Source organism: Neoarius graeffei, chromosome 3 (genome assembly GCF_027579695.1).
Source record: "Neoarius graeffei isolate fNeoGra1 chromosome 3, fNeoGra1.pri, whole genome shotgun sequence".
In the NCBI taxonomy this organism is placed as follows: Eukaryota; Metazoa; Chordata; class Actinopteri; order Siluriformes; family Ariidae; genus Neoarius; species Neoarius graeffei.
In genome coordinates this window covers 97,954,675-97,977,703 of record NC_083571.1, presented here as the reverse complement: position 1 = coordinate 97,977,703, position 23,029 = coordinate 97,954,675, and the positions used below count along the sequence as shown (strand labels likewise).

General features: G+C 41.2%; 1 protein-coding gene across 2 annotated transcripts in view; it reads left to right on the top strand.

The window, feature by feature from the left end:
• mmut (methylmalonyl CoA mutase) overlaps positions 1-23,029 on the top strand; it is a 94,931-nt gene that overhangs the window by 53,976 nt on the left and 17,926 nt on the right. For both annotated transcript variants that reach the window (XM_060917742.1, XM_060917741.1), the window contains exons 8-11: positions 7,937-8,052; positions 12,153-12,268; positions 18,536-18,667; positions 18,890-19,037. In XM_060917742.1, the coding sequence (XP_060773725.1) occupies positions 7,937-8,052; positions 12,153-12,268; positions 18,536-18,667; positions 18,890-19,037 (512 nt within the window). The remainder of the gene's footprint in view (positions 1-7,936; positions 8,053-12,152; positions 12,269-18,535; positions 18,668-18,889; positions 19,038-23,029) is intronic.

Genomic DNA, 23,029 nt, shown 5'->3' with positions numbered 1-23,029 from the left:
AACACTGAACAACAATGGTGTGCAAGGCAAGTTTGGAAGTAGAAAGCCACTGCTCTCCAAAAAGAACATTGCTGCTCGTCTGCAGTTTGCTAAAGATCACTTGGACAAGCCAGAAGGCTATTGGAAAAATGTTTTGTGGACGGATGAGACCAAAATAGAACTTTTGGTTTAAATGAGAAGCGTTATGTTTGGAGAAGGGAAAACACTGCATTCCAGCAAAAGAACCTTATCCCATCTGTGAAACATGGTGGTGGTAGTATCATGGTTTGGGCCTGTTTTGCTGCATCTGGGCCAGGACGGCTTGCCATCATTGATGGAACAATAAATTCTGAATTATACCAGCGAATTCTAAAGGAAAATGTCAGGACATCTGTCCATGAACTGAATCTCAAGAGAAGGTGGGTCATACAGCAAGACAACGGCCCTAAGCACACAAGTCGTCCTACCAAAGAATGGTTAAAGAAGAATAAAGTTAATGTTTTGGAATGGCCAAGTCAAAGTCCTGACCTTAATCCAACTGAAATGCTGTGGAAGGACCTGAAGCGAGCAGTTCATGTGAGGAAACCCACCAACATCCCAGAGTTGAAGCTGTTCTGTATGGAGGAACGGGCTAAAATTCCTCCAAGCCGGTGTGCAGGACTGATCAACAGTTACCGCAAACGTTTAGTTGCAGTTATTGCTGCACAAGGGGGTCACACCAGATACTGAAAGCAAAGGTTCACATACTTTTGCCACTCACAGATATGTAATATTGGATCATTTTCCTCAATAAATAAATGACCAAGTATAATATTTTTGTCTCATTTGTTTAACTGGGTTCTCTTTATCTACTTTTAGGACTTGTGTGAAAATCTGATGATGTTTTAGGTCATATTTATGCAGAAATATAGAAAATTCTATAGGGTTCACAAACTTTCGAGCACCACTGTAGTTGCAGGAGTTAGTTGGTGTTATTCAAAAAGACAACCATGATTGTGAAACAGCCCTTCTATAACCTCTGCTTATAGCAGATTGGTATTTACTAGCTGATATCCTTGAGTAAATGCGTTTCATGAAACTTCTGTAAAATCAGTTGTTCTATTTCCTGTATCAGCTTTGAGTGTGATGAGAAGCACTGTTGAGTTTAATAAGATGCTCTGCTAGGATTTCATGAAGTATTACAGTGTTTACATGATACCACAAGGGGGCGCAACAGCTGCACGCCACACCGAGAGAACCTGTTCGTATCGGCTACTTGGAAAGCAGTTGGGGATTAGGAGCCTTGCTCAAGGGCACTTCAGCCATGGATTTTCATGCCGGTCCAAGGAATCGAACCATCGACCCTTTGGGCCCAAGGCTGTTTTTGTAACCTTTAGACCATGTCTGTCCTTATTATTCTTTAAATGATTATTAATTACTATTTCCAAGTATATAAATGTTTAATAATCAACCTACCTTTCTTAGTCAACATTCCAGTTGTCATGGCCTCAGTCACAGCACAAAGAATCTCAGGAAAAATGTTCATCAGTTCACCCCTTCAGTAATGATTTTGATGGAATGCCCATCCCCAGAGCTGCCACGTGTGATTGTTTTTAATTTTTTTAATCGTACACACCAGTTTCCTCATCTCATCAAGTCGCTGCCCCTCTGCAGGTGGAACGTCTGCTCTTATCACAAAGCCACAGCTGTTGATATTCTGTAGAGCAAGACTTTTGATGAAGCCCGATGTAAACCTGCTTAAACCTTGATATCAGAGCTCTTTATCTGTGCTCTGTGCTTTCATGTTTACTGTTAGTTGTGTCACTTTGATAACCGTGTGCTGTTACCTCCAGGCAGGTCTGTGAAAGCGGCAGGGGTTTGGTTCACTGCCTGTCTCCTGTAATGATTCCTGCATGGAGTATGAAGCAGTTGAAGGGCTTGTATTAGAGGAACGACGGTTGTATTGCTCGTGTTTTTGGCCAGCAAATCATCACTGTGATTTGCAAATACTTATTTTCCCTGTTGTTTCGCTTTTGTAAATAATATGATTTAGTACGATAAAGCAATACTGCATTTGTATTCCTGATACACAAGCAATTCTTTCACATTTCAGTCTTCATTGTCCGCAGCCCATTTCCGTGTGTGGTTGGTGAATCACGATCCAAAGGTGATTTGTTTTCTAGTTGATTTTCAGCCAGGAAAAGCTCCACTTGCATGCTGTTTTGTTGTCTCATCTCATCATCTGTAGCTGCTTTATCCTGTTCTACAGGGTCGCAGGCAAGCTGGAGCCTATCCCAGCTGACTACGGGCGAAAGGCGGGGTAGACCCTGGACAAGTCGCCAGGTCATCACAGGGCTGACACACACAGACACAGACAACCATTCACACTCACATTCACACCTACGGTCAATTTAGAGTCACCAGTTAACCTAACCTGCATGTCTTTGGACTGTTGGGGAAACCGGAGCACCTGGAGGAAACCCACGCGGACACGGGGAGAACATGCAAACTCCACACAGAAAGGCCCTCACCGGCCCTGGGGCTCGAACCCGGACCTTCTTGCTGTGAGGCGACAGCACTAACCACTACACCACCGTGCCGCCCTGTTTTGTTGTCAGTTCTGTTATTTTGGTCGAAAGATCACTTCACGTCAAATATGTACGAAAAAGCAAACTGCGGAACATGGTTAATATCGTTAACGAAACGAAGAGTAAAACTAGTAGTGAAAAAAATATAACCCATAACCCCGGTCCTGCATGAACTGCATTGGTTACCTACTGAACTAATTATTGAGTTCAGGATCTTATTGTTAACTTTGAAATGCATCCATGGCATTGCTCCTCAGCCCTGTGATGACTTGGCGATTTATCCAGGGTGTACCCCGCCTCTCGCCCATAGTCAGCTGGGATAGGCTCCAACTTGCCTGCGACCCTGTAGAACAGGATAAGTGGCTACAGATAATGGATGGATGGCATTGCTCCCACTTACCTTATGGAACTTATTTATAAGCGTTGTAACAAGGGAACTAGAGCCGACGACAAGAACTACCTCAAAGCTCTGAATACAAAGAGGACAACGTTTGGGGCTCGAAGTTTTCGTTACTCATCACCAACACTGGAGAATGAACTACCAGATGCTCTTCATTTTGAAATTGATTTAGAGTTATTTAAGAAACGTTTAAAGATGCATTTATTTAGTAAGAATAGTTAGAATTACTTGTTGGCAACCAGGTTATTGTATGTGCCTTTTGGAAGTGTTTTTTTTTGTTTTTGTTTGTTTGTTTGTTTTTGTCTTGTTTTTTTAGTCAACAGGTGGTTGTGTGTGTGTATATATATGTATTAATTATTATATTATATTATATTATGTTATGTTATATTATATTATATTATATTATATTATATTATATTATATTATATTATATTATATTATATTATATTATATTATATTATATAGAAACGGGTTCCGTCTGTCCATCCATCTGTCCGGCTGCCCGTCCGGTCACGTTTTCGTTTCGGGGCCGTATCTTTAAAACTACTGAAGATATCTTCATGAAACTTTGTATACATATCAAGCAACATGTGAACTGGTGCCTTTCACTATTTTTGATTTTTGAAAAAAAAAAAAAGTATTTTTCAAATTTTTACAGCGATGTTCGTTTCCAGAGCATGTATCCAAAACTATTCATGATACGGATTTGAAACTTGGTATACATGTTAACAAGGTGATGTAGATGTGCCTTTTCATACAAAGAAATTTGAGAATTTTTAATTTTCCATGTTTCCATGGAAACAATTTCAGGCTTAGTCTCTCAGATTAGTCTTCAGGGTAGGTTCTGTTTCCGGAGCAGAACTTGAAAACTATGAGTAGTATGGTCTTGAAATTTGGTATATGTGTTGATTAAGTAATGCATATGTGCCTTTTGATACTAAGAAATGTGAGAAATTTGAATTTTTAGCTCACCTGGACCAAAGGTCCAGTGGGTTTATGCCATGGGCTGCTGAGGTCAGTGTAAAGAGGTAGGGTTGGGTTCCTGCAGCAGAACTTGAAAAATGTGGCAAGTAATATCTTGAAACTTGCTATATAGTTGGTATATAGGGCGGGGGATATAGATGACTCTGTCTTCTGGGTTTTGTTGTTGTTGCTTTTTTTTTGAATGATATTGTTAATTCAAACTGATTACACGTATTGTTGATTAGTGCAAGTAGGTTCTCAGCCTCAGGAACAGATTTGCAGAAGAGGACGACATCATCCATGTAGTGTCCATCTGATAATTATTAGCTCACACGGCCATAGGTACACCCTGGACAAGTCGCCAGATCATCGCAGGGCTGACACACAGAGACAAACAACCATTTACACTCACATTCACATCTATGGTCAATTTCGAGCCAACAATTAGCCTAACCTGCATGTCTTTGGACTGTGGGGGAAACCGGAGCACCCGGAGGAAACCCACACAGACATGGGGAGAACATGCAAGCTCCACACTGAAAGGCCCTCGTCGGCCACTGGGCTCGAACCCAGAACCTTCTTGCTGTGAGGCGACGGCGCTAACCACTACGCCACCATGCCGCCGCAACAATTGTTTTGTTTTGAAGATCAGATTGTATTCATGAAGAACAACTGAGCTAATTATAAAAGAGTCTGGTTTCTCATGGTACGGCAGTATGAGCTACCATGTCGCTAACACTCTTCTATTCCTCTCAGTTTTCCCTCTCTTCTCTGTTCCCTATTCATACACCAGTGCCGGATATGGTATTCAAATGAAACACCTCAGCCACCTGGGTAGACTTAATCGATCTCATGAGCAGTGACTTTTAGTATATAATCAAAGTAATACTTAAAGAGGCATGGTGATTCTTGGCCTCCCTCTCTGCAACCAGCGAGCTCATCAAACTTTGATCCACGCGTTGGAGCAGTTCTTCCCTCATATATTAAAAACTCAACTGAAATGGAAAAAAAATCCTGAAAGACTAAATAAAAATAAAAACTAATGAATATTTTTAAACTATAATAACTCTGCTGCGAAGAAGCTGATGGATATGCACAGTTTGTGTGAAAGGTATGTTGATTTAATGTCGAAGCATTTTGCAATCTGTGTTGCTGAAGACAACACAGATTGCAAAATGTGGAAAAGGTGAAATTGCTGGGCATGGTCATTGACAACCATCTGTCATGGTCAGAACATATAGATAGAATCATTCAAAAAATGGGCAGTGGTATTCACTTTATAAGACAATGTGCACCATATGTGCCATTCAAAATCCTGGAGCAAGTCTGCAAATCTTTAATTTTATCTCATCTGGATTACTGCTCAGTGGTCTGGGCCTCGGCCTCAAAAAAGGATCTGACGCGGTACGCGGTGGTCCGGACTACCGTTGTGGTCCGGACCACGCCGTTTTCAGGTGTGGTCCGGACCACCAAGTTCAGAAGACAAATAAATTTTAAATTTTCAGCTACTTCTTCCCCTAATTTAGAATAAATTCTTTCCTTTGCCCTTTCTTCTGTTGCTTTGTAGTCTCTAGCACATTTTTTCTTATTCCTTAGAAGCTGTTCATAACCACCCTGAGACATAATGACGAAAGTTGGTAAAATTATTTTTCACTTCCCTCGTGGCAGCTCCCGCTTTTTTACATGCGTTAGAACTGGTATCTTTTATTGCGCGTGTGTTTTACGCATGCATTTCTCTTCCGGTTTGAGAAAAAATAACAAATGATGTACGACTTTGTAAAAAAACTCGTATTAAATGACAAACACAGTATGATTTTGGTAAGTTTTTATTTATATCGTAATATAATACAGCATACGGTGAACCGGACCACAATCCAGGAAAAATAATTAATTAATGCCCTCGTTTTGTATGGAAAATACGGTGATCCGGACCACCGCGTACCGCGTCATCTGGCAAAACTACAAGTTGTTTAGAACAGAGCTGCTAGGCTTGTCCTAGGATGTTCATCTAGAACTAGCATCCATAAGATGCAGACTACGCTGTCATGGCTCAGCGTTGAGAAGAGGCTGGCCCTAAGCACAGTGACATTTCTTAGTGAAACAATGAAAATGCATAGACCTGAGTTTATGATGCATCAAGTAGTGTTTTGTAATACAGTTCACAAACATGACACGAGGAAAGCGGGCAAGGGTGACATTGTACAACCAAATCCAATAACTAATTCACTCACTACGTTTACATGCACATAGAGAGAATCGAATTTCTGCCGTTGCTCGACTGAAATCGAAGTTCAAAATGCCATGTATACACCTTAATTCGGCTGAAATTGAACCGAACTTGATTTCTCGGAATCGAGCTACACGACCTAGTTTATGCGATTTCTGCCGAGCTACTTTGTGCATGTATACCCTATCGAGCTAGTTGTCGAGCTACTTCCGGAAGTGACGAGTGACGAGACCACAAGCGGGAAACACAACAGCCTCGGTTGGCATGACAACAGTAGTAGCGAGCAGCAGAAGAGGTCAGGAGGAACAAACGAAGAAGAGAAAATGGCGATGTAGAGCTCTCTGAAGTGTGGGTGGAGCACAGAGGACTGCAGGACAAAGCTTCTGGTACTAATAGGCTTTTTATTGTCAGACTTTTCAGTTTAACAGCCTACTTTTATTCTTGAGAGAAAAACACACACACGCGCATGCTGTGTTCTAGTCCCGGGATGAGCTGTCCCCTCTGCTCTCCCTCTGCCTCCTTAAATAGGGCGCGGTTACTGGGAAGACACACAAACACAGGTTAATTACCGTCAGGTGAAGTGATTCTGCCACTCACCTTCCCTGGCTCCGCCCTCCTGTCACAGACCGGCACTTGACCACGCCCCCACTGCCACAGGCAAGCAGAAACGTGCACTTCTGGAGCAATGAGGAGACAGAGTTCATGCTCATTCAGCTTAAGGAGTTGAATATATTAAAATTCATGGACGGGAGAAAAACGCGCAATGGAGAACACGGAACTGATAAGTTTGTTTACACTCTTGAATAGCTCTTCTTCATGACGACAACCGGAAGTGTACCAACACGATGGGGCGTGTTGCGCCACCTGTGGCTCGGGTGCACAATGCACCTCACACAATAGCCCGATTTCATTGTGTGCATGTAGGATTGGATTTCTCTGGCACCCTGCTGGGACCTTCAGCTCGATTACCGGCAGCAGCTCGATTTGGATGTGCATGTAAACGTAGTCAGTGAAAAGAACTGTGCTTTATAGAGGAATTAAGATATGGAATGAATTGCCACTTGATATTCGTCAAGACAAATGCAAAAGATCCTTTAAAAAGAGACTAAAAGTGTATCTTTTGAATGGTTAATATAGGTGTCGGCTTAAGCTGTATAGTTTGTATTTTTATATTGTTTTATCAGGTGTTCAAAGGAGTACTTTAGCAATGTACAGGTGGCAGCACTGCATTTTACTTTTTGAAAAATTGAGGTGGCAGCACTGCATTTTATAACTGTTTGCTATAATTGTTCCTGAACTTTTTAGTATAAGTATTTTTGTCATGCATTTTGCTATATTAGAACTTTTGAACTTTTAACTTGCACTTAGCATTTTGTAATGCATGCATATCTTAACCGTTGAAATGATGTGATATGTTTTGAATTGGGGACCCCAGGAAGACTAGCGAACTGCTATGGCACAAGCTAATGGGGATCTTTTAATAAAATAAATAAAGACGTGTATAAACTGTGTATAGTGTAAAACCAGATAAACATCCTGGACCACATTTTCAGCAGTGTCATGCCAGAGGATTACTGATTTGCTCGTCCCTTATGAGGACTTTATGACTCGGTTATGTTAGTGCTGGTTTTTTGGGAAGTTTCTTGTACTGCAGTTCAGATCTGCTATTAGAGCAAATTAGGGCACTCAACAATCTGGGGAAACGATCCAGTAAGCTCTATTTCTGTATCTGCTTTTTAAATTTGGTCTGGAGTGATGCTCTTGTGATGTCATGCTAAACTTTGCTTATTCCTTATTCAGGCTCTGAGGTCATTGTGGGGGTCAACAAGTATCGTCTTGAGAGCGAAGAGACGGTGGAAGTTCTAGCCATTGATAACACTGTTGTGCGGCAAAAGCAGATTGAGAAGCTCCAGAAGGTCAGTTTTCCATCTTTGGCTGTTGTGAACGTGAACACTCCCAAAAAAATAGTTAAGTAGCTGTTATGAAGTGTAATTGTGTTTGATTACAGTTCACGCCGACTAATGCGGCTATTTTTTTTTTTGTTTAATCTGAAGACATTATAGGTGCTTTTACAAAACAGCTTGTAATTAGAGGAAATTAGACTTAATTTTAAGATAGACAGTCATTTTAAGTTAGTGAATTATTCTCACAATTATGGTCATGTGACTGATCCTACTGTAAGGAGCTTTTTTGTGTGTATATATTTTGTCAGTTTAGGTACCCAGCAGAGAGCGTGTGCTCTCTGAACACAGATGTAGTTCAGCCTTAAAGCTAGACGGCCTTTCGATTTCATAAAATCGGTGAAATTTAGTTCCATCTGGAATTTGGTCGTTGTGATATATATTTATTTATTTCTGTAATATCTCGCAAAAATATCAGTCCATTCTGTGGCTGGGAAGTTATTTAATTTGAGGGGATTCACTAGCAAATAATGCGCATGAAATTGGTCGCTTCATGCAGTCAAGCAGACAGAGGAAGTCCGTGTGCGCATGCGCAGGTTTACTTTCTTTTTCTGCTTCTTCTTTTGGGTTTTACAGCAGCTGGCATCCAGATTGTTGCATTACTGCCATCTACAGGTTTACCTTGACCGTGCACTGACAGTTACATCATTCTGTCGCTAAACCGACAGCTGATCACACCGATATTTATTAGTTTGGTCCCGCGTTTCCTTTCCTTCGCAACATAACGTATTATCGCTTTCCGTTACTGTAGTCGGTCTTTCAGGTTTAATTCGCGCACTCACGTCGTCCGTTTTTCTCTCCTGTTTCAAATTTGTATCCCACAATGCCTTGCGCGAACAGGGGAAGCCCACCACGTGATGCATGACATAGTATCTTGAATTGGGTCATGGTGAAGCAGGAAAAATAGTGGAGAATTTAGGGCCACATGGCCCTAAATTCATTAATTGTTCTATTAAAAAAAAACTAATACAATTGGAAGCCTGTGATTCAAATTCAGTAGCTTTCAGTCCACTAAACAAAAATAATTGGGTGTTGGGGAAAATTGTTTTTATGACCTACACTTGAAAAATCTGAAAGGCAGTCTAGCTTTAAAAAAAAAAAAAAAATCATGTTACAATGGATTTTTGTATTAAACTCTGTGCCGCTTAAAGTTTTCTGCCTTGTTGCCTGTGACACACAAATATTCCTGAAATGATAATGACTTGGCACATTGTATAGTATGTTACAAACACTTAACTCCGATGCAGTGGAGTCCAAAAGTCTTCTGTTAATGCATGAGTTCAGATGACACTCTGATGCGTTTGATCTAAAATAAATCATAAGGTTTTGCAAAAAAAAAAAAGAGTCCATGCCACTGTTATTAAAGCTCAAAGGGGACAAACCAAATACTAAGAACTATATAAATATTTCAAAGATTCTACTTTCCAATCAAGTTGTTATCAGTAATATAATTTTATAATGAAAATTTTTGTATTAAATTAGAAAAGAATGAAAATAGAGACCCCAGTGTATGTCAGATTCAAGGTCTGGGAGTTGAACACAACCCACTGCGTTATTCTCATTTCCACATTCACAATATTGAACTGGCTCGTAGTACATTATTACTTAACAGTGTGCATCTGAAATTCAGTGCTTCGTGATCACTGCATTCCCTCTACAGCAGGGCTTTTCAAAGTGTGGGGCGCGCCTCCCCTGGGGGGCGCCAGAGTTCTTCGGGGGGGCACAACGTGAGGAAACATAAACCAGAATAAGTTACTATTGCGGACATTTAGCGAACTTCAGCTAGCCTTTGCCAGAGACAAAATGGATTGATTTTTAGTACCTAAAGCTACAGTGAGTGAGGAGACAGAGTCTGGGCCAAGCAAAGCACCAGACCCTCCAGGATTTCGCGATGTTGCGATTTGCAAATTCAACGCAAATTCAACCAATCCCCGCGAATTCAGGGCGGTGTTGCAATTATATCCAATCACCGCAACCTTCCCGCAAATTTGACCAATCGTTGGCGTCGTCTTGAGGTGACGTCGACAAACTACCTTCCGCCTTACTTCGGCGTATACGTTCAAGAGAAGCAGCATGCGCAGTGTTGCCAGATTGGGCGGTTTTAAGTGCATTTTGGCGGGTTTTGAACATATTTTGGGCTGGAAAACGTCAGCAGTATCTGGCAACATTGCATGATGTGCGAGACAATGTTTATATAGGCTTAAATTCTGTTACTGAAAGTGTGTTATGTTTACAGTGAAGAACTGTGCGCACTTTACATTATTTTTTACTTAATACAAGAAATTAATGGATGCCAACATTTTGGCCAAAATGGTATTTTATTTTCCATTGTTTAGGCAGCTTCAGCATCATACTGTGAGATTCTGTTCAAATTGTTTTTTTCTTCTATGAAGCCTGAGCCATTTATTTTATTAGTTTATAATTATTGTTTAATTTAGTCTTCAGGAGAGACTGCCTGCACACAGTACTAGTATTAATAGTTTTTTTTCTTACATGAAAGCTGAGGCATTGATATTATATTTTAAGGTAACTTCATGTTGTGCTGTGAGGTTCTCTGCACTTTAACTTTTGAACCAACAGGTGCATTTGGATAAGTAAAGCCTATTTTTCTGCATTTTTGTAGTCCTGGTAATCTTTTATATTGGTAAAGTTGTTTATAGGACCATTTCTCAGTGTCTTTGTTTTTTTTTTTTTTAAGATATTTTTTGGGCTTTTTTTTCACCTTTATTGGATAGGACAGTGTAGAGACAGGAAATGAGTGGGAGAGAGAGACGGAGAGGGATCGGGAAATGACCTCGGGTCGGAATCGAACCCGGGTCCCCGGATTTATGGTATGGCGCCTTATCCACCTGAGCCACGATGCCCCCAGTCTTTATTTTTTTTAATCAATAGTTTTTCGGTAATAACTTAATATTTAACATATCACTCAATTTTAATCACAAAAAGAGAAAATCGCAACAATTTCTCGCAACTTTCACTTCCTCCCGCAATGTAATCGCAACAAAAACCTAAAAAACACCACAACTTTCATCGCAATTTATTGGAACCCCCCCGCAACATCAGACATTTTAGCCCGCAACAATCACAAAAAAGGCCCGCGAAAGCCTGGGGGACTGAAAAAAGAAGGAAGTAGGACCACGATTATTTAAAGTTTGGATTTTCATGGACTGGATCTGAAGATGCTCCACTGCCACAGTGTGTTGTCTGCCAAGAGGTGCTAGCTAACGATGCTATGAGATGTTTAAAATGTGTAAAACAAGATGTTTTAAAAAGAAAAGCACAGATGTTTAAAATGTGTAAAAAAAAGATGTTTTAAAAAGCAGAGATGTTTAAAATGTGTAAAAGAAAAAATAAAAATGTGTACAACAACCATTTTTTAAAATACGAATGGAACATTAAGTATAGCAACAACAAAAATTGTAAGGTGGGGGCGCTGTTGTTTATTTGCTCTCTGAGGGGGGCTGACTCTCCCACACTTTGAAAACCCCTGGTCTACAGCATGTATGGGATCACATCTCGCAGGCTGAAATGCTGATTAAAATAAATGACTATCTGCTGTGCTTGATGTTACATTTAAAAAAAGATTCAGAAACACATCAGGTGTTGGCCTTTAGTATGCTTCAGATGTTTTCAAATTAGTTTGGGGGGTGGGGGGGAGCTGATGGAGCACAAAGACAAGAGAGTTGAGACTAAGCACACTGTATGGCCAAAAGTATGTGGACACCTGTGCATCACACCCATGTGGTTTTTCCTTAAACTGTTGCCACAAAGTTGGAAACACATAATTGTGTAGAAAGTTTTTAAATGCTGTAGCATTAAGATTTCCTTCACTGGAACTTATCGGTCCGAACATGTTCCAGCATGACGATGCACCCGTGCACAAAGCGAGCTCCATGGAGACATGGTTTGCCAAGGTTAGAGTGGAGTTCTCTTCCCCTTCATCATTAGATGTGACACATTCAGAGTGGGTCTCCAAGATGTGCTGCTTGTACGCTGGACAGTTGGAACAAGGCTATAACAGGCTGTAATGAAGCTGCTGCATGCTTGTTTTAAAGGTGAGGGAGAGCCGAGATGGCGAGGCAGCCAAAAGGTGTCTGGCTGCTATAAAGCAATGTGCTCAAACCAGGGATGGAAACCTGCTGGAGCTGGCTGTGCAAGCTTCTCGGGCAAGGTGAGTCACACTAAGTAAATAGGATTTTCTTGACAATATGCAAGAGATATTATAGGGCAGCCATGCTACAAAATAACACTTTCACAGTCGACCATTGCTGGACTGAGCCTTGAGGATTGTAACACTGACGCAGAACTGTGTTTAAAGGAGAACTGAAGGCAAATTTTTTATTATCAAAATTCTATTTCTCATTTTATTAAATATAGGAATGCATTTTGATAGCTATTTTGTCACTGCTATAGCAAGTTATGAGTGTTTGAAATATGCTGTGTAATATATCAGTCCATATGTCAAAGCGATGGCCGTAAACGAGATTCGTTGAGACCTGTGCGAGACATCGTCGGACGGAAGTAAAACGCACAGCGGAAATCAAAGTGACCAACATCTGCCAACGTTGTCAAAAGACGCGCGCGCCCTCTTTCAAATGCTGACGTATTTATCAAGCCGGAAGTTTTGTTTGTTTTGATAGCAATCAGGAAAGTTTGAAAAAAGTAGGCAGGAATCGTCATTTAAACTCGATTTTGTGCAATACTTCGTTTGGAAAACAGTTTTCAAAATGGCGGCACTGACGCCTGGCTGACACTTCACGTTTCGAAGTCTCGCACAAGTCTCGTGAAGATCGTGCAGATAAGTGACGCCTGCCGTGGACCAAACGAACTAAATTCAACATGGCTAAAAACCGAACAGGCCGATAAGTATAATATTTAATTGCAATTAGTTGCCAATACGAGTCACGATATAAGGTTACTAAAACCGAAAACGTATTTGAATAACGCGTTAATTAAGAAATAAAGCAAGTTTAAAAATAACTTCAGTTCCTCTTTAAGTGCTTTAAGAAGGTAAAAAAAAATGCAGCATGCTTGGTTTGGGTAAAAATAACTGTTAAAGTTGAATTTGGGGAAACTATGGCCTAATGGTTCGAGAAGCAGCTTTGGGACCAAAAGTTCGCCAGTTTGATTCCCTGAGCCAGCAGGAATAGCTGAAGTGCCCTTGAGCAAGGCACCTAACCCTCTGGGTATGTTGTACGTCACTCTGGATAAGACCGTCTGCTAAATGCCATTAATGTAATGTAATGAATGTGAAGTAAAAACCGAGCTGGTCTTCATGTGAATGAATTAAAAACAAACAGCCATTATATGAATTTAAATATGATTTGATGAAAATAAAATCTCCACTATGTTTCATCTTTTTGTAATCGGGAGAAAAGCAATTAACAATCAAATCAGTTACAGCAAATCGCACAGAGAGAACAGCATGGTGCCATAGCTAGATGCCATTCCCAATGTAAATACAACCTAAACAATCCCATTATTCACTCCCACCCTCCCACCACAGCTGTGAAAAAAGAATAAATACAAAAACATTAACAATAATGGAAAAGAGAATAAATTATAATAACGGGGTAGCGACTGTAGAGCATTAACGGAGCTGACTCACCCTTCCCAGAAGCCTCTGTGCCCAGTAGCAAGTCGTCATTATCATTCATTGGCATTGCATTGTTTGAAAACAATCCGCAACAATGGGGAAACATTCTAAGTCATCGCTTCAGGGTCCTGCATCACCCTCTTGGAGATTATTTCATGATAATAACCAGCTTGTTGTACATTATCCTGGTTATTACAGAGCTACTTACTAAGGCCATCCTTAAAAAAAAATCCGTTTCCTGTCCACCGGGTGAGCAAAAAAATTTTCAGTCGGGAGGGAGGGATTTTTTTTTTTAAATGGATGGATAAGAAATCGCAATGCTGTGTTTGCTTTTTCTTTCAGTACTTTTTTATTCCAAAAGCAGACACATTTAATAAAATGACAGTTTAATCAACTGAAACTTGTACAAAAACTTTAAGTTAGCATTTTAAATGCTGACTGCAACATCTGCAAAACTTTTACAAAGGTACTTAAAATGTCCGACACACGGACTTTTTGTAGTTCTAAATCGAGCGTTAGGCCTAGTTCGGATGAAATTACACTATTAAAATGATCACTGAATGATTTGTTTTTCTGAATCTTTACTATTTTGTTGTTCGCTAGAATACCATTTTGCGATTTCACACTTAAGCAAATGTTTGAAAACTCCGGATCTCCTTCCTTCATGGTGGCTGCCATTTTTTTGTGCCGCACGGCACATGCGCAGAGCTGATTCGACGGCTTTCCACAAGCGCCGGCTGCCGGCCATACAGCCGACTACACAATTAAGTCCAGCCGGCTACTTTAATGACTATTATTTTTGTAGCCCACAGGCTTTAAGTATTAATTTTCGATTTTAGTAAAATTAAATGTTTATCTAACGGACTGACAATAATGTCAAACTGAACCGCACTCATTTAAGTTGTGATTTGCGCTGTTTGTACCGATGATAACCACAAATTCCCCACCGACTTTGTTGATCAAGGGAGAGTAACTCATCCGCGGCCCCGACATGCGGTGTGTGCGCGCGCACTCGGCGGAGGCAGTAGTGTGTTGGGGCCGTCGGAGGGAACAGAAGCAGAGATAACGCTTATTTTGTCTCCGGTAAACCAGTCTTCTCTCGTTCAATTACGTGCTGGCATCAAAAGACACCGTTGATTGTAAATGAAACCAAACTGAGTGGTTGGAGTGTATTTTCATACACAAATGGAGAAATGTTCGCTGAGTGTTTGTGTAGCCACCACTGCAGACCGTTGTCGTTGTTAATTCATAGCATGCTCAGTTGCGTGAATGTGTCATGCACCGAAAATAAGAGATATACAAGCCAGGAACGCCTCATGATGCAATACGCAAGAAAAGAAAGATGATTTACTGCCATTTGACTTTGTATTTGAGTAAAGTGAATAAATAAATGGTCTGTGGGGTGTCATGGCTCAGGTGGCTAAGGCGCCATACCATAAATCCGGGGACCCGGGTTCGATTCCGACCCGAGGTCATTTCCCGATCCCTCCCCGTCTCTCTCTCCCACTCATTTCCTGTCACTACACTGTCCTATCCAATAAAGGCGAAAAAAGCCCCCCCCAAAAAAATAAATAAATAAAATAAAATAATAAATGGTCTGTGGAAAATACATTTAATCCTGGGAACTGCGTGCACAGGAGTTTATTATTAGTGATGCAGTGCTATGCATTGCAAATTACTGACTCCCATATAGGGAGCAAAGCACAGCAAACTCTTGTTCTTCCGTTTTTCATCTTCTGTACAAATTTCGAATAACCCAATAACCGTACATTGCACACAGACAAACAATACATCAAAACGTGCGGCTCGATCAGACTCGCTATGCTATTACTTTGTTCGGCATTCTCCGATTTTTTTCGCGACATAGTCGCGACAAAAATCACACAATTTCCCATTCATTTTCTATGGAATTAATTGAAAAAAATCGCACATTTTCAATGTTTTTCAAACATCCGCTGCTCTGGCATGCTTTCACCTAGAGACATGATTCAAACTTTAAAACGTAGACAAACTTCTCCTGTGTGGATCTGGCATTCAACTTTTTTGCTAGGTTCTATACTTTTTGATCAGACACAGATCAATCACCATGATCAATTCTGGAGAAATTCAGACTTTATAATGGGTGTCTATGGCGTTACACTTCAGTGGAGCTTGTTAAGTTAGAGTGTAGAGAGCTTGAAAAAGTAGCTCAAACTTTCTCATTTAAACTGTGTTTTCAGCCACAAATTTCACTCTACAGACAATTTTCTCAAAAGTAGTAGTCACACTTGTCTTGATTCACACAATGTGTCTACCTGAGCGATAGGACTTACAGTTTTTGAATGAGAAGCTTGAAAGTAAGGAGAGGACAGGCGCGCTGCCCCATAGACTCCCATTATAAACCTGGCTGCGCTCTGACTGCAAAATCAGAAATGTCACTTGTTTTTAACTCACTCTATTGTCCACATTTTTTACACTAGGGACAAAAAAAATTACATCAATGTGTTTATGGGAGCCTTGTAACGCTCAATGTGCAAGAATTTTGTGAATAGCTCCTTTCGTTTCCGTGTAAATCCCCGTTGTTCGAGGAGAGGGAACTCTGAGAAAAAGCGTTCTTTGCTTGTCATATTGTAGCCTGGGCCTGCCCATCCTAAGTGTGACACAACACGAGGGCCTGTTGCGAGCTTAGTCTGGCCAGGCAAGCTATCTACAGCTCTTCCAAGCTCCCAAAAAATCGGGAGCCAATCAACTTTGAGCATCTCCAACAGCCCTGGGTAGAGGCGTGTTCAAGGCACTGACGTAGTAGAACTGCGACCGGAAGCCATAGATTGTTTACAGAATCTATGCCGGAAGCGCTTCATTCACTAGAAACATTACGAACATGGAGCAAGTTCTCATTGAAAACGGAGCAAAGAGCAGCCCTGGAGGTATATATTGAAAGGAAGGACGTTTTCGCCTTGCTCCCGACCGGCTTCGGTAAGAGTTTAATCTACCAGTTAGCCCCGTCGCGTCACATACGTCAGAGGAAAGAGTGATGTGATTGGTTTAAGCTTCGTCACAGCCTTTTCTGGCTTCGACCAGTAGCAAACTGAGGCATTTCAGGGAGGCGGGTCAACCACGCACTTTGGGAAACGGTTGGGCTTAATATCTTTGCCAGACCAAATGCTCGCAGAGCTTTGAAGTCGCGTTAGCCAGACTAGTCATATTGTGTCTCTTCCCTGCACCGAGCACCGTTACCAAGGCGACGAGCTCCACTCAGGGAGCAGAGAGGGGAGGGGCTGCTGTCTCTCTCACACACACACACAGGCTCAGAGCATCGGAGCCTCATAGCCTGCGATACGCGCCCTGCAGCACTCTCACCATTTCACACAGGATTGTCGGCTCTAGTTTTGTGTTTACTCCCCCCCGGCTGGCTACTTATTTGTCATGGCTGGCTAGTATGAGCCTTAGTGGAAAGCCCTGGGAATGCGTAAATGTCAAGTTCAATTTTAGATTTACGAACCCGAAAAAAAATGTCGAAAAACCGGCATTAAAAAAAAATTTTCACCCGCACAAACGGCACTCACCCGGCCGGTGGACCGGAAACAGAACATTTTTTAATAATGGCCTAAAGACATCAAGAATTTGACACAAAATATTCATTTAAAGCTTGACTGCCTTTCAGATTTTTCAAGTTTAGGTCATGAAAAGAATTTCCCCCGACACCCAATTATTTTTGTTTAGTGGACTGAAAGCTACTGAATTCGAATTACAGACTTCCAATTTTATTAGTTTAAAAAGAATAGAACAATTAATGAATTTAGGGCCATGTGGCCTGAAATTCTTCACTATTTTTTCCTGCTTCACCATGACCCAATTCAAGACACGACGTCATGCATCACGTGGTGGGTTTCCCCAGTTCACACAAGGCATTATGGGATACAAATTTGAAACAGGAGAGAAAAATGGAGGACGTGAGTGCACGAATAAAATGGGAAAGACCGACTACAGTAACGGAAAGCGAGAAGAAAAGACGTTATGTTGCGAAGGAAAGGAAACGCAGAACCAAACTAATAAATATCAGGCGGTCAGCGAGCACCTCGGTATGATCAGCTGTTCGTTTGGCGACAGAATGATGGAACTGTCAGTGCACGGTCAAGGTAAACCTGTAGATGGCAGTAATGCAACACTGTGGATGCCGGCTGCCATAAAACCCAAAAGAAGAAGAAGGCGGTAAACCTGCGCATGCGCACACGGACTTCCTCCGTCTGCTTGACTGCACGAAGCGAGCGATTTCATGCATATTATTTGCGAGGGAATCCCCTCAAATTAAATAACTTCCCAGCCACAGAATGGCCTGTTTTTTTTTTTCCTTAGATATTACAGAAATACATATATCACAGTTACCAAATTTCAGAGGGAACTAAATTTCACCGATTTTACGAAATCGAAAGGCCGTCTAGCTTTTAAAAATGATTTTGTTTCTGCTAATGATGTGGTCCACAGGAATGGTCTCCTACAGAAATAACTGTGTACAAAACTGTGTAATAACTTATACAAAAGACTTACTTGTATTTACCTGTGAATTAGTTTGCGAGCGGTTAATTAGCCAGCTGGCTTTTTGGAATTAAAAGTCCTGGGTACATTTTCGCGCACATTTATTTAAGTTGAGCTTTTTTTAACTGGAAGAAAGTTTCCAAGAGGTTCTTCTAGAGGTTTCCAAGATCCTACTTTTCCTGGTTTAGAATATGTTGTTTGATTTGTTCCTTTAAGACACGTACTACTGTGCTTTACGTAGTAGCATACGACAATTTACTAAATTGTCGTACTTTTCTGAATTAATGCGATTACACACAGATTAAGTGCTTTTTTTCGGCCGTTTAGGTGTTCCGTAGGTGAGATCACAGATGCAATGAAAGCTGTTTTCGGGGAACACAAGGCCAGCACACGCATGGTGAGCGGAGCATACCGCAGCGAGTTTGGTGAGCACGAGGAGATCACGTTCGCACACAGTCGGTAAGACGGTGAAGATTTTCTTTTTTATCCATGTGCCCCACTCTGAAATGTTTCAATCCCCTGAGAACTTCGCTTTCACAGGTCGTTCTGCATGGATTGTTTAAAGGCAGCTTTAAAGTGTTCTTAATCTCTGCTTTCATGGGTTTGAATGTTTTTTGAACTTTGGCTATAAAAGCCATGCTTGAGCACTCAGGTTGAGCACTCCTGTGGTTTATTGCTCAGGGTCGTGCAGTTTAAAAAGCATGAAGGCAGAAATCCTCGTCTGCTGGTCGCCAAAATGGGACAAGACGGACATGACAGAGGGGCAAAGGTCATCGCTACGGGATTCGCTGACCTGGGCTTTGATGTGGATATCGGACCACTTTTTCAGGTGAGTCACAAACCTGCAAAGCGAAACATAAGTTGCAGACTATTAGAGATTTATATTTGACATAAATTACAATTCACTAAGTCCAAAAACACACTGCAGGTCACAAGCAGTAATGTTCAGTTTAATTGCTCAGAGGAGCATTTTTATTATTACGTTATTATTCTCCCTGTACAAAGGGTTTAATGAAGGTACAGTGGTGCTTGAAAGTTTGTGAACCCTTTAGAATTTTCTATATTTCTGCATAAATACGACCTAAAACATCATCAGATTTTCACACAAGTCCGAAAAGTAGATAAAGAGAACCCAGTTAAACAAATGAGACAAAAAATATTATACTTGGTCATTTATTTGTTGAGGAAAATGATCCAATATTACATATCTGTGAGTGGCAAAAGTATGTGAACCTCTAGGATTAGCAGTTAATTTGAAGGTGAAATTAGAGTCAGGTGTTTTCAATCAATGGGATGACAATCAGGTGTGAGTGGGCACCCTGTTTTATTTAAAGAACAGGGATCTATCAAAGTCTGATCTTCACAACACATGTTTGTGGAAGTGTGTAATGACACAAACAAAAGAGATTTCTGAGGACCTCAGAAAAAGCGTTGTTGATGCTCATCAGGCTGGAAAAGGTTACAAAACCATCTCTAAAGAGTTTGGACTCCACTAATCCACAGTCAGATGGACTGTGTACAAATGGAGGAAATTCAAGACCATCGTTACCCTCCCCAGGAGTGGTCGACCAACAAAGATCACTCCAAGAGCAAGGCGTGTAATAGTCAGCGAGGTCACAAAGGACCCCAGGATAACGTCTAAGCCCATGTTTACATTAGACCGTATCAGCGGATCATCAGATTAACGTTTTTTAAAACGATTAGTGTGCACACAGCAACGCCAATACACGATTTGCGTGCACACAGCAAATACCAATACACGGATACGCTCGGCTCCGCAGGCATCCTGCGCTCCAAATCACTCCGCCCTGAACAGCGAGTGCCCTCTGGAGGGTGCGCACTCCGGCCTTGCGCAGCTCACAGAGCGCGCGAGTGAAGTGAACAACCAGTGATTCGGGACTGAGCCGCTGTGTGTGTGATCCCAGCGCAAATCACTTACCACTTGCAAGTGGAAGGATGGCAAGCCTAAAGACAATCATAACTACACAATGGGCAGTATTTGCATCAGTATTTGCAGTATTTTCATACTTTTATACTCTTTAATGAAAGGTGATACAAGGCGGAAGTCCGTGCCGTTTTTCAGCAGTCGCGTCACATGACCAACGCCAGCGAATCAGGAAGGTGGATGTCACAGTGACGTTGTCCAATGAGACACCAGCTAGAGCTCAGCACAGCGTATCCGCGTATTCTGAATGTTTACACAGCACCGGAGCTGACACGATCTGGATTGAATACGTGGACGCTGGCGGATTCCCGTTTCCCGGCGTTTCCAGGCGGTTTAATGTAAACGGACAGTGCATCCGCGAAGAAAACGAGACAGATACGGTCTAATGTAAACGTAGCCTAAGTAACTGAAGGCCTCTCTCACATTGGCTAATGTTCATGAGTCCACCATTAGGAGAACACTGAACAACAATGGTGTGCATGGCAGGGTTGCAAGGAGAAAGCCACTGCTCTCCAAAAAGAACATTGCTGCTCGTCTGCGGTTTGCTAAAGATCACGTGGACAAGCCAGAAGGCTACTGGAAAAATGTTTTGTGGATGGATGAGACCAAAATAGAACTTTCTGGTTGAAATGAGAAACGTTATGTTTGGAGAAAGGAAACCACTGCATTCCAGCATAAGAACCTTATCCCATCTGTGAAACATGGTGGTGGTAGTATCATGGTTTGGGCCTGTTTTGCTGCATCTGGACCAGGATGGCTTGCCATCATTGATGGAACAAGGAATTCTGAATTATACCAGTGAATTCTAAAGGAAAATGTCAGGACATCTGTCCATGAACTGAATCTCAAGAGAAGGTGGGTCATGCAGCAAGACAACAACCCTAAGCACACAAGTCGTTCTGCCAAAGAATGGTTAAAGAAGAATAAAGTTAATGTTTTGGAATGGCCAAGTCGAAGTCCTGACCTTAATCCAATGAAAATGTTGTGGAAGGACCTGAAGCGAGCAGTTCATGTGAGGAAACCCACCAACATCCCAGAGTTGAAGCTGTTCTGTACGGAGGAATGGGCTAAAATTCCTCCAAGCCTCGTGTGCAGGACTGATCAACAGTTACCGGAAACATTTAGTTGCAGTTATTGCTGCACAAGGGGGTCACACCAGATACTGAAAGCAAAGGTTCACATACTTTTGCCACTCACAGATATGTAATATTGGATCATTTTCCTCAATAAATAAATGACCAAGTATAATATTTTTGTCTCATTTGTTTAACTGAGTTCTCTTTATTTACTTTTCGGACTTGTGTGAAAATCTGATGATGTTTTAGGTCATATTTATGCAGAAATATAGAAAATTCTAAAGGGTTCACAAACTTTCAAGCACCACTGTAGCTTGTTTACAGCCCATGACACAGAATAATCCAAGAACAATATACAAAGGTCTTTATTTTTAAGATGAGCCTATGATCTTGATGCTTTGTGACAGCACTGTGCATTCGTGCACAAATTGTATTGTATTGTTGTTGTTTTTTTCTCCCCTATGTTGGATGTTTTTCTTTATGGGCTCCTGTGTGAAAGTGTGTAAAATCCCTTTCTGTTCTGTTTTGGGGATTTCCGAAACAGTTGTTGTTGGAACCTGTTCATGCGTGTACAATAACAGTGGCTGGTTCTGGTCAAGCGTAAAGATCCAAAATACACTCAAAGAACTAAAATGATTCAGTGACTCAGTACTGATCAGTGTGCCTGGTGTAAAGTATGAAAACATGGATTGTGGCTTTCCAGGATTTGTCTCAATTTAACATCTATCTCTCTGTCTTTTGTGTATCAGAATATTTTTATATTGTAATTATTATATATCTTTCGGAGAGGGGGTATACTGGTTTACCTCTGTCCATCCATCCATCCATCCATCCATCCATCCATCCATCCATCCATCCGTATCTCCGTATTTACGTCCGTCTGAAACACCCTTTTTCTCAGCAACCACAAATCATAGCCACTTGGTACCAAACTTCTGCTTGGGGTTCTATGCCGTGTATACCATTTTCAGGTCTGTCGCACATCAACTTCCTGTTTACTGACCTGAATGTATTTACAAATCATATACAGTGGTGCTTGAAAGTTTGTGAACCCTTGAGAATTTTCTATATTTCTGCATAAATATAAACTAAAACATCATCAGATTTTCACACGAGTCCTAAAAGTAGATAAAGAGAACACAGTTAAACAAATGAGACAAAAATATTATACTTGGTCATTTATTTATTGAGGAAAATAATCCAATATTACATATCTGTGAGTGGCAAAAGTATGTGAACCTTTGCTTTCAGTATCTGGTGTGACCCCCTTGTGCAGCAATAACTGTAACTAAACGTTTCCGGTAACTGTTGATCAGTCCTGCACACCGGCTTGGAGGAATTTTAGCCCGTTCCTCCGTACAGAACAGCTTCAACTCTGGGATGTTGGTGGGTTTCCTCACAAGAACTGCTCGCTTCAGGTCCTTCCACAACATTTTGTTTGGATTAAGGTCAGGACTTTGACTTGGCCATTCCAAAACATTAACTTTACTCTTCTTTAACCATTCTTTGGTAGAACGACTTGTGTGCTTAGGGTCATTGTCTTGCTGCATGACCCACCTTCTCTTGAGATTCAGTTCATGGACAGATGTCCTGACATTTTCCTTTAGAATTCGCTGGTATAATTCAGAATTCCTTGTTCCATCAATGATGGCAAGCCGTCCTGGCCCAGATGCAGCAAAACAGGCCCAAACCATGATACTACCATCACCATGTTTCACAGATGGGATAAGGTTCTTTCTTTTCTCCAAACATAACTCTTCTCATTTAAATAAAAATTTTCTATTCTGGTCTCATCCGTCC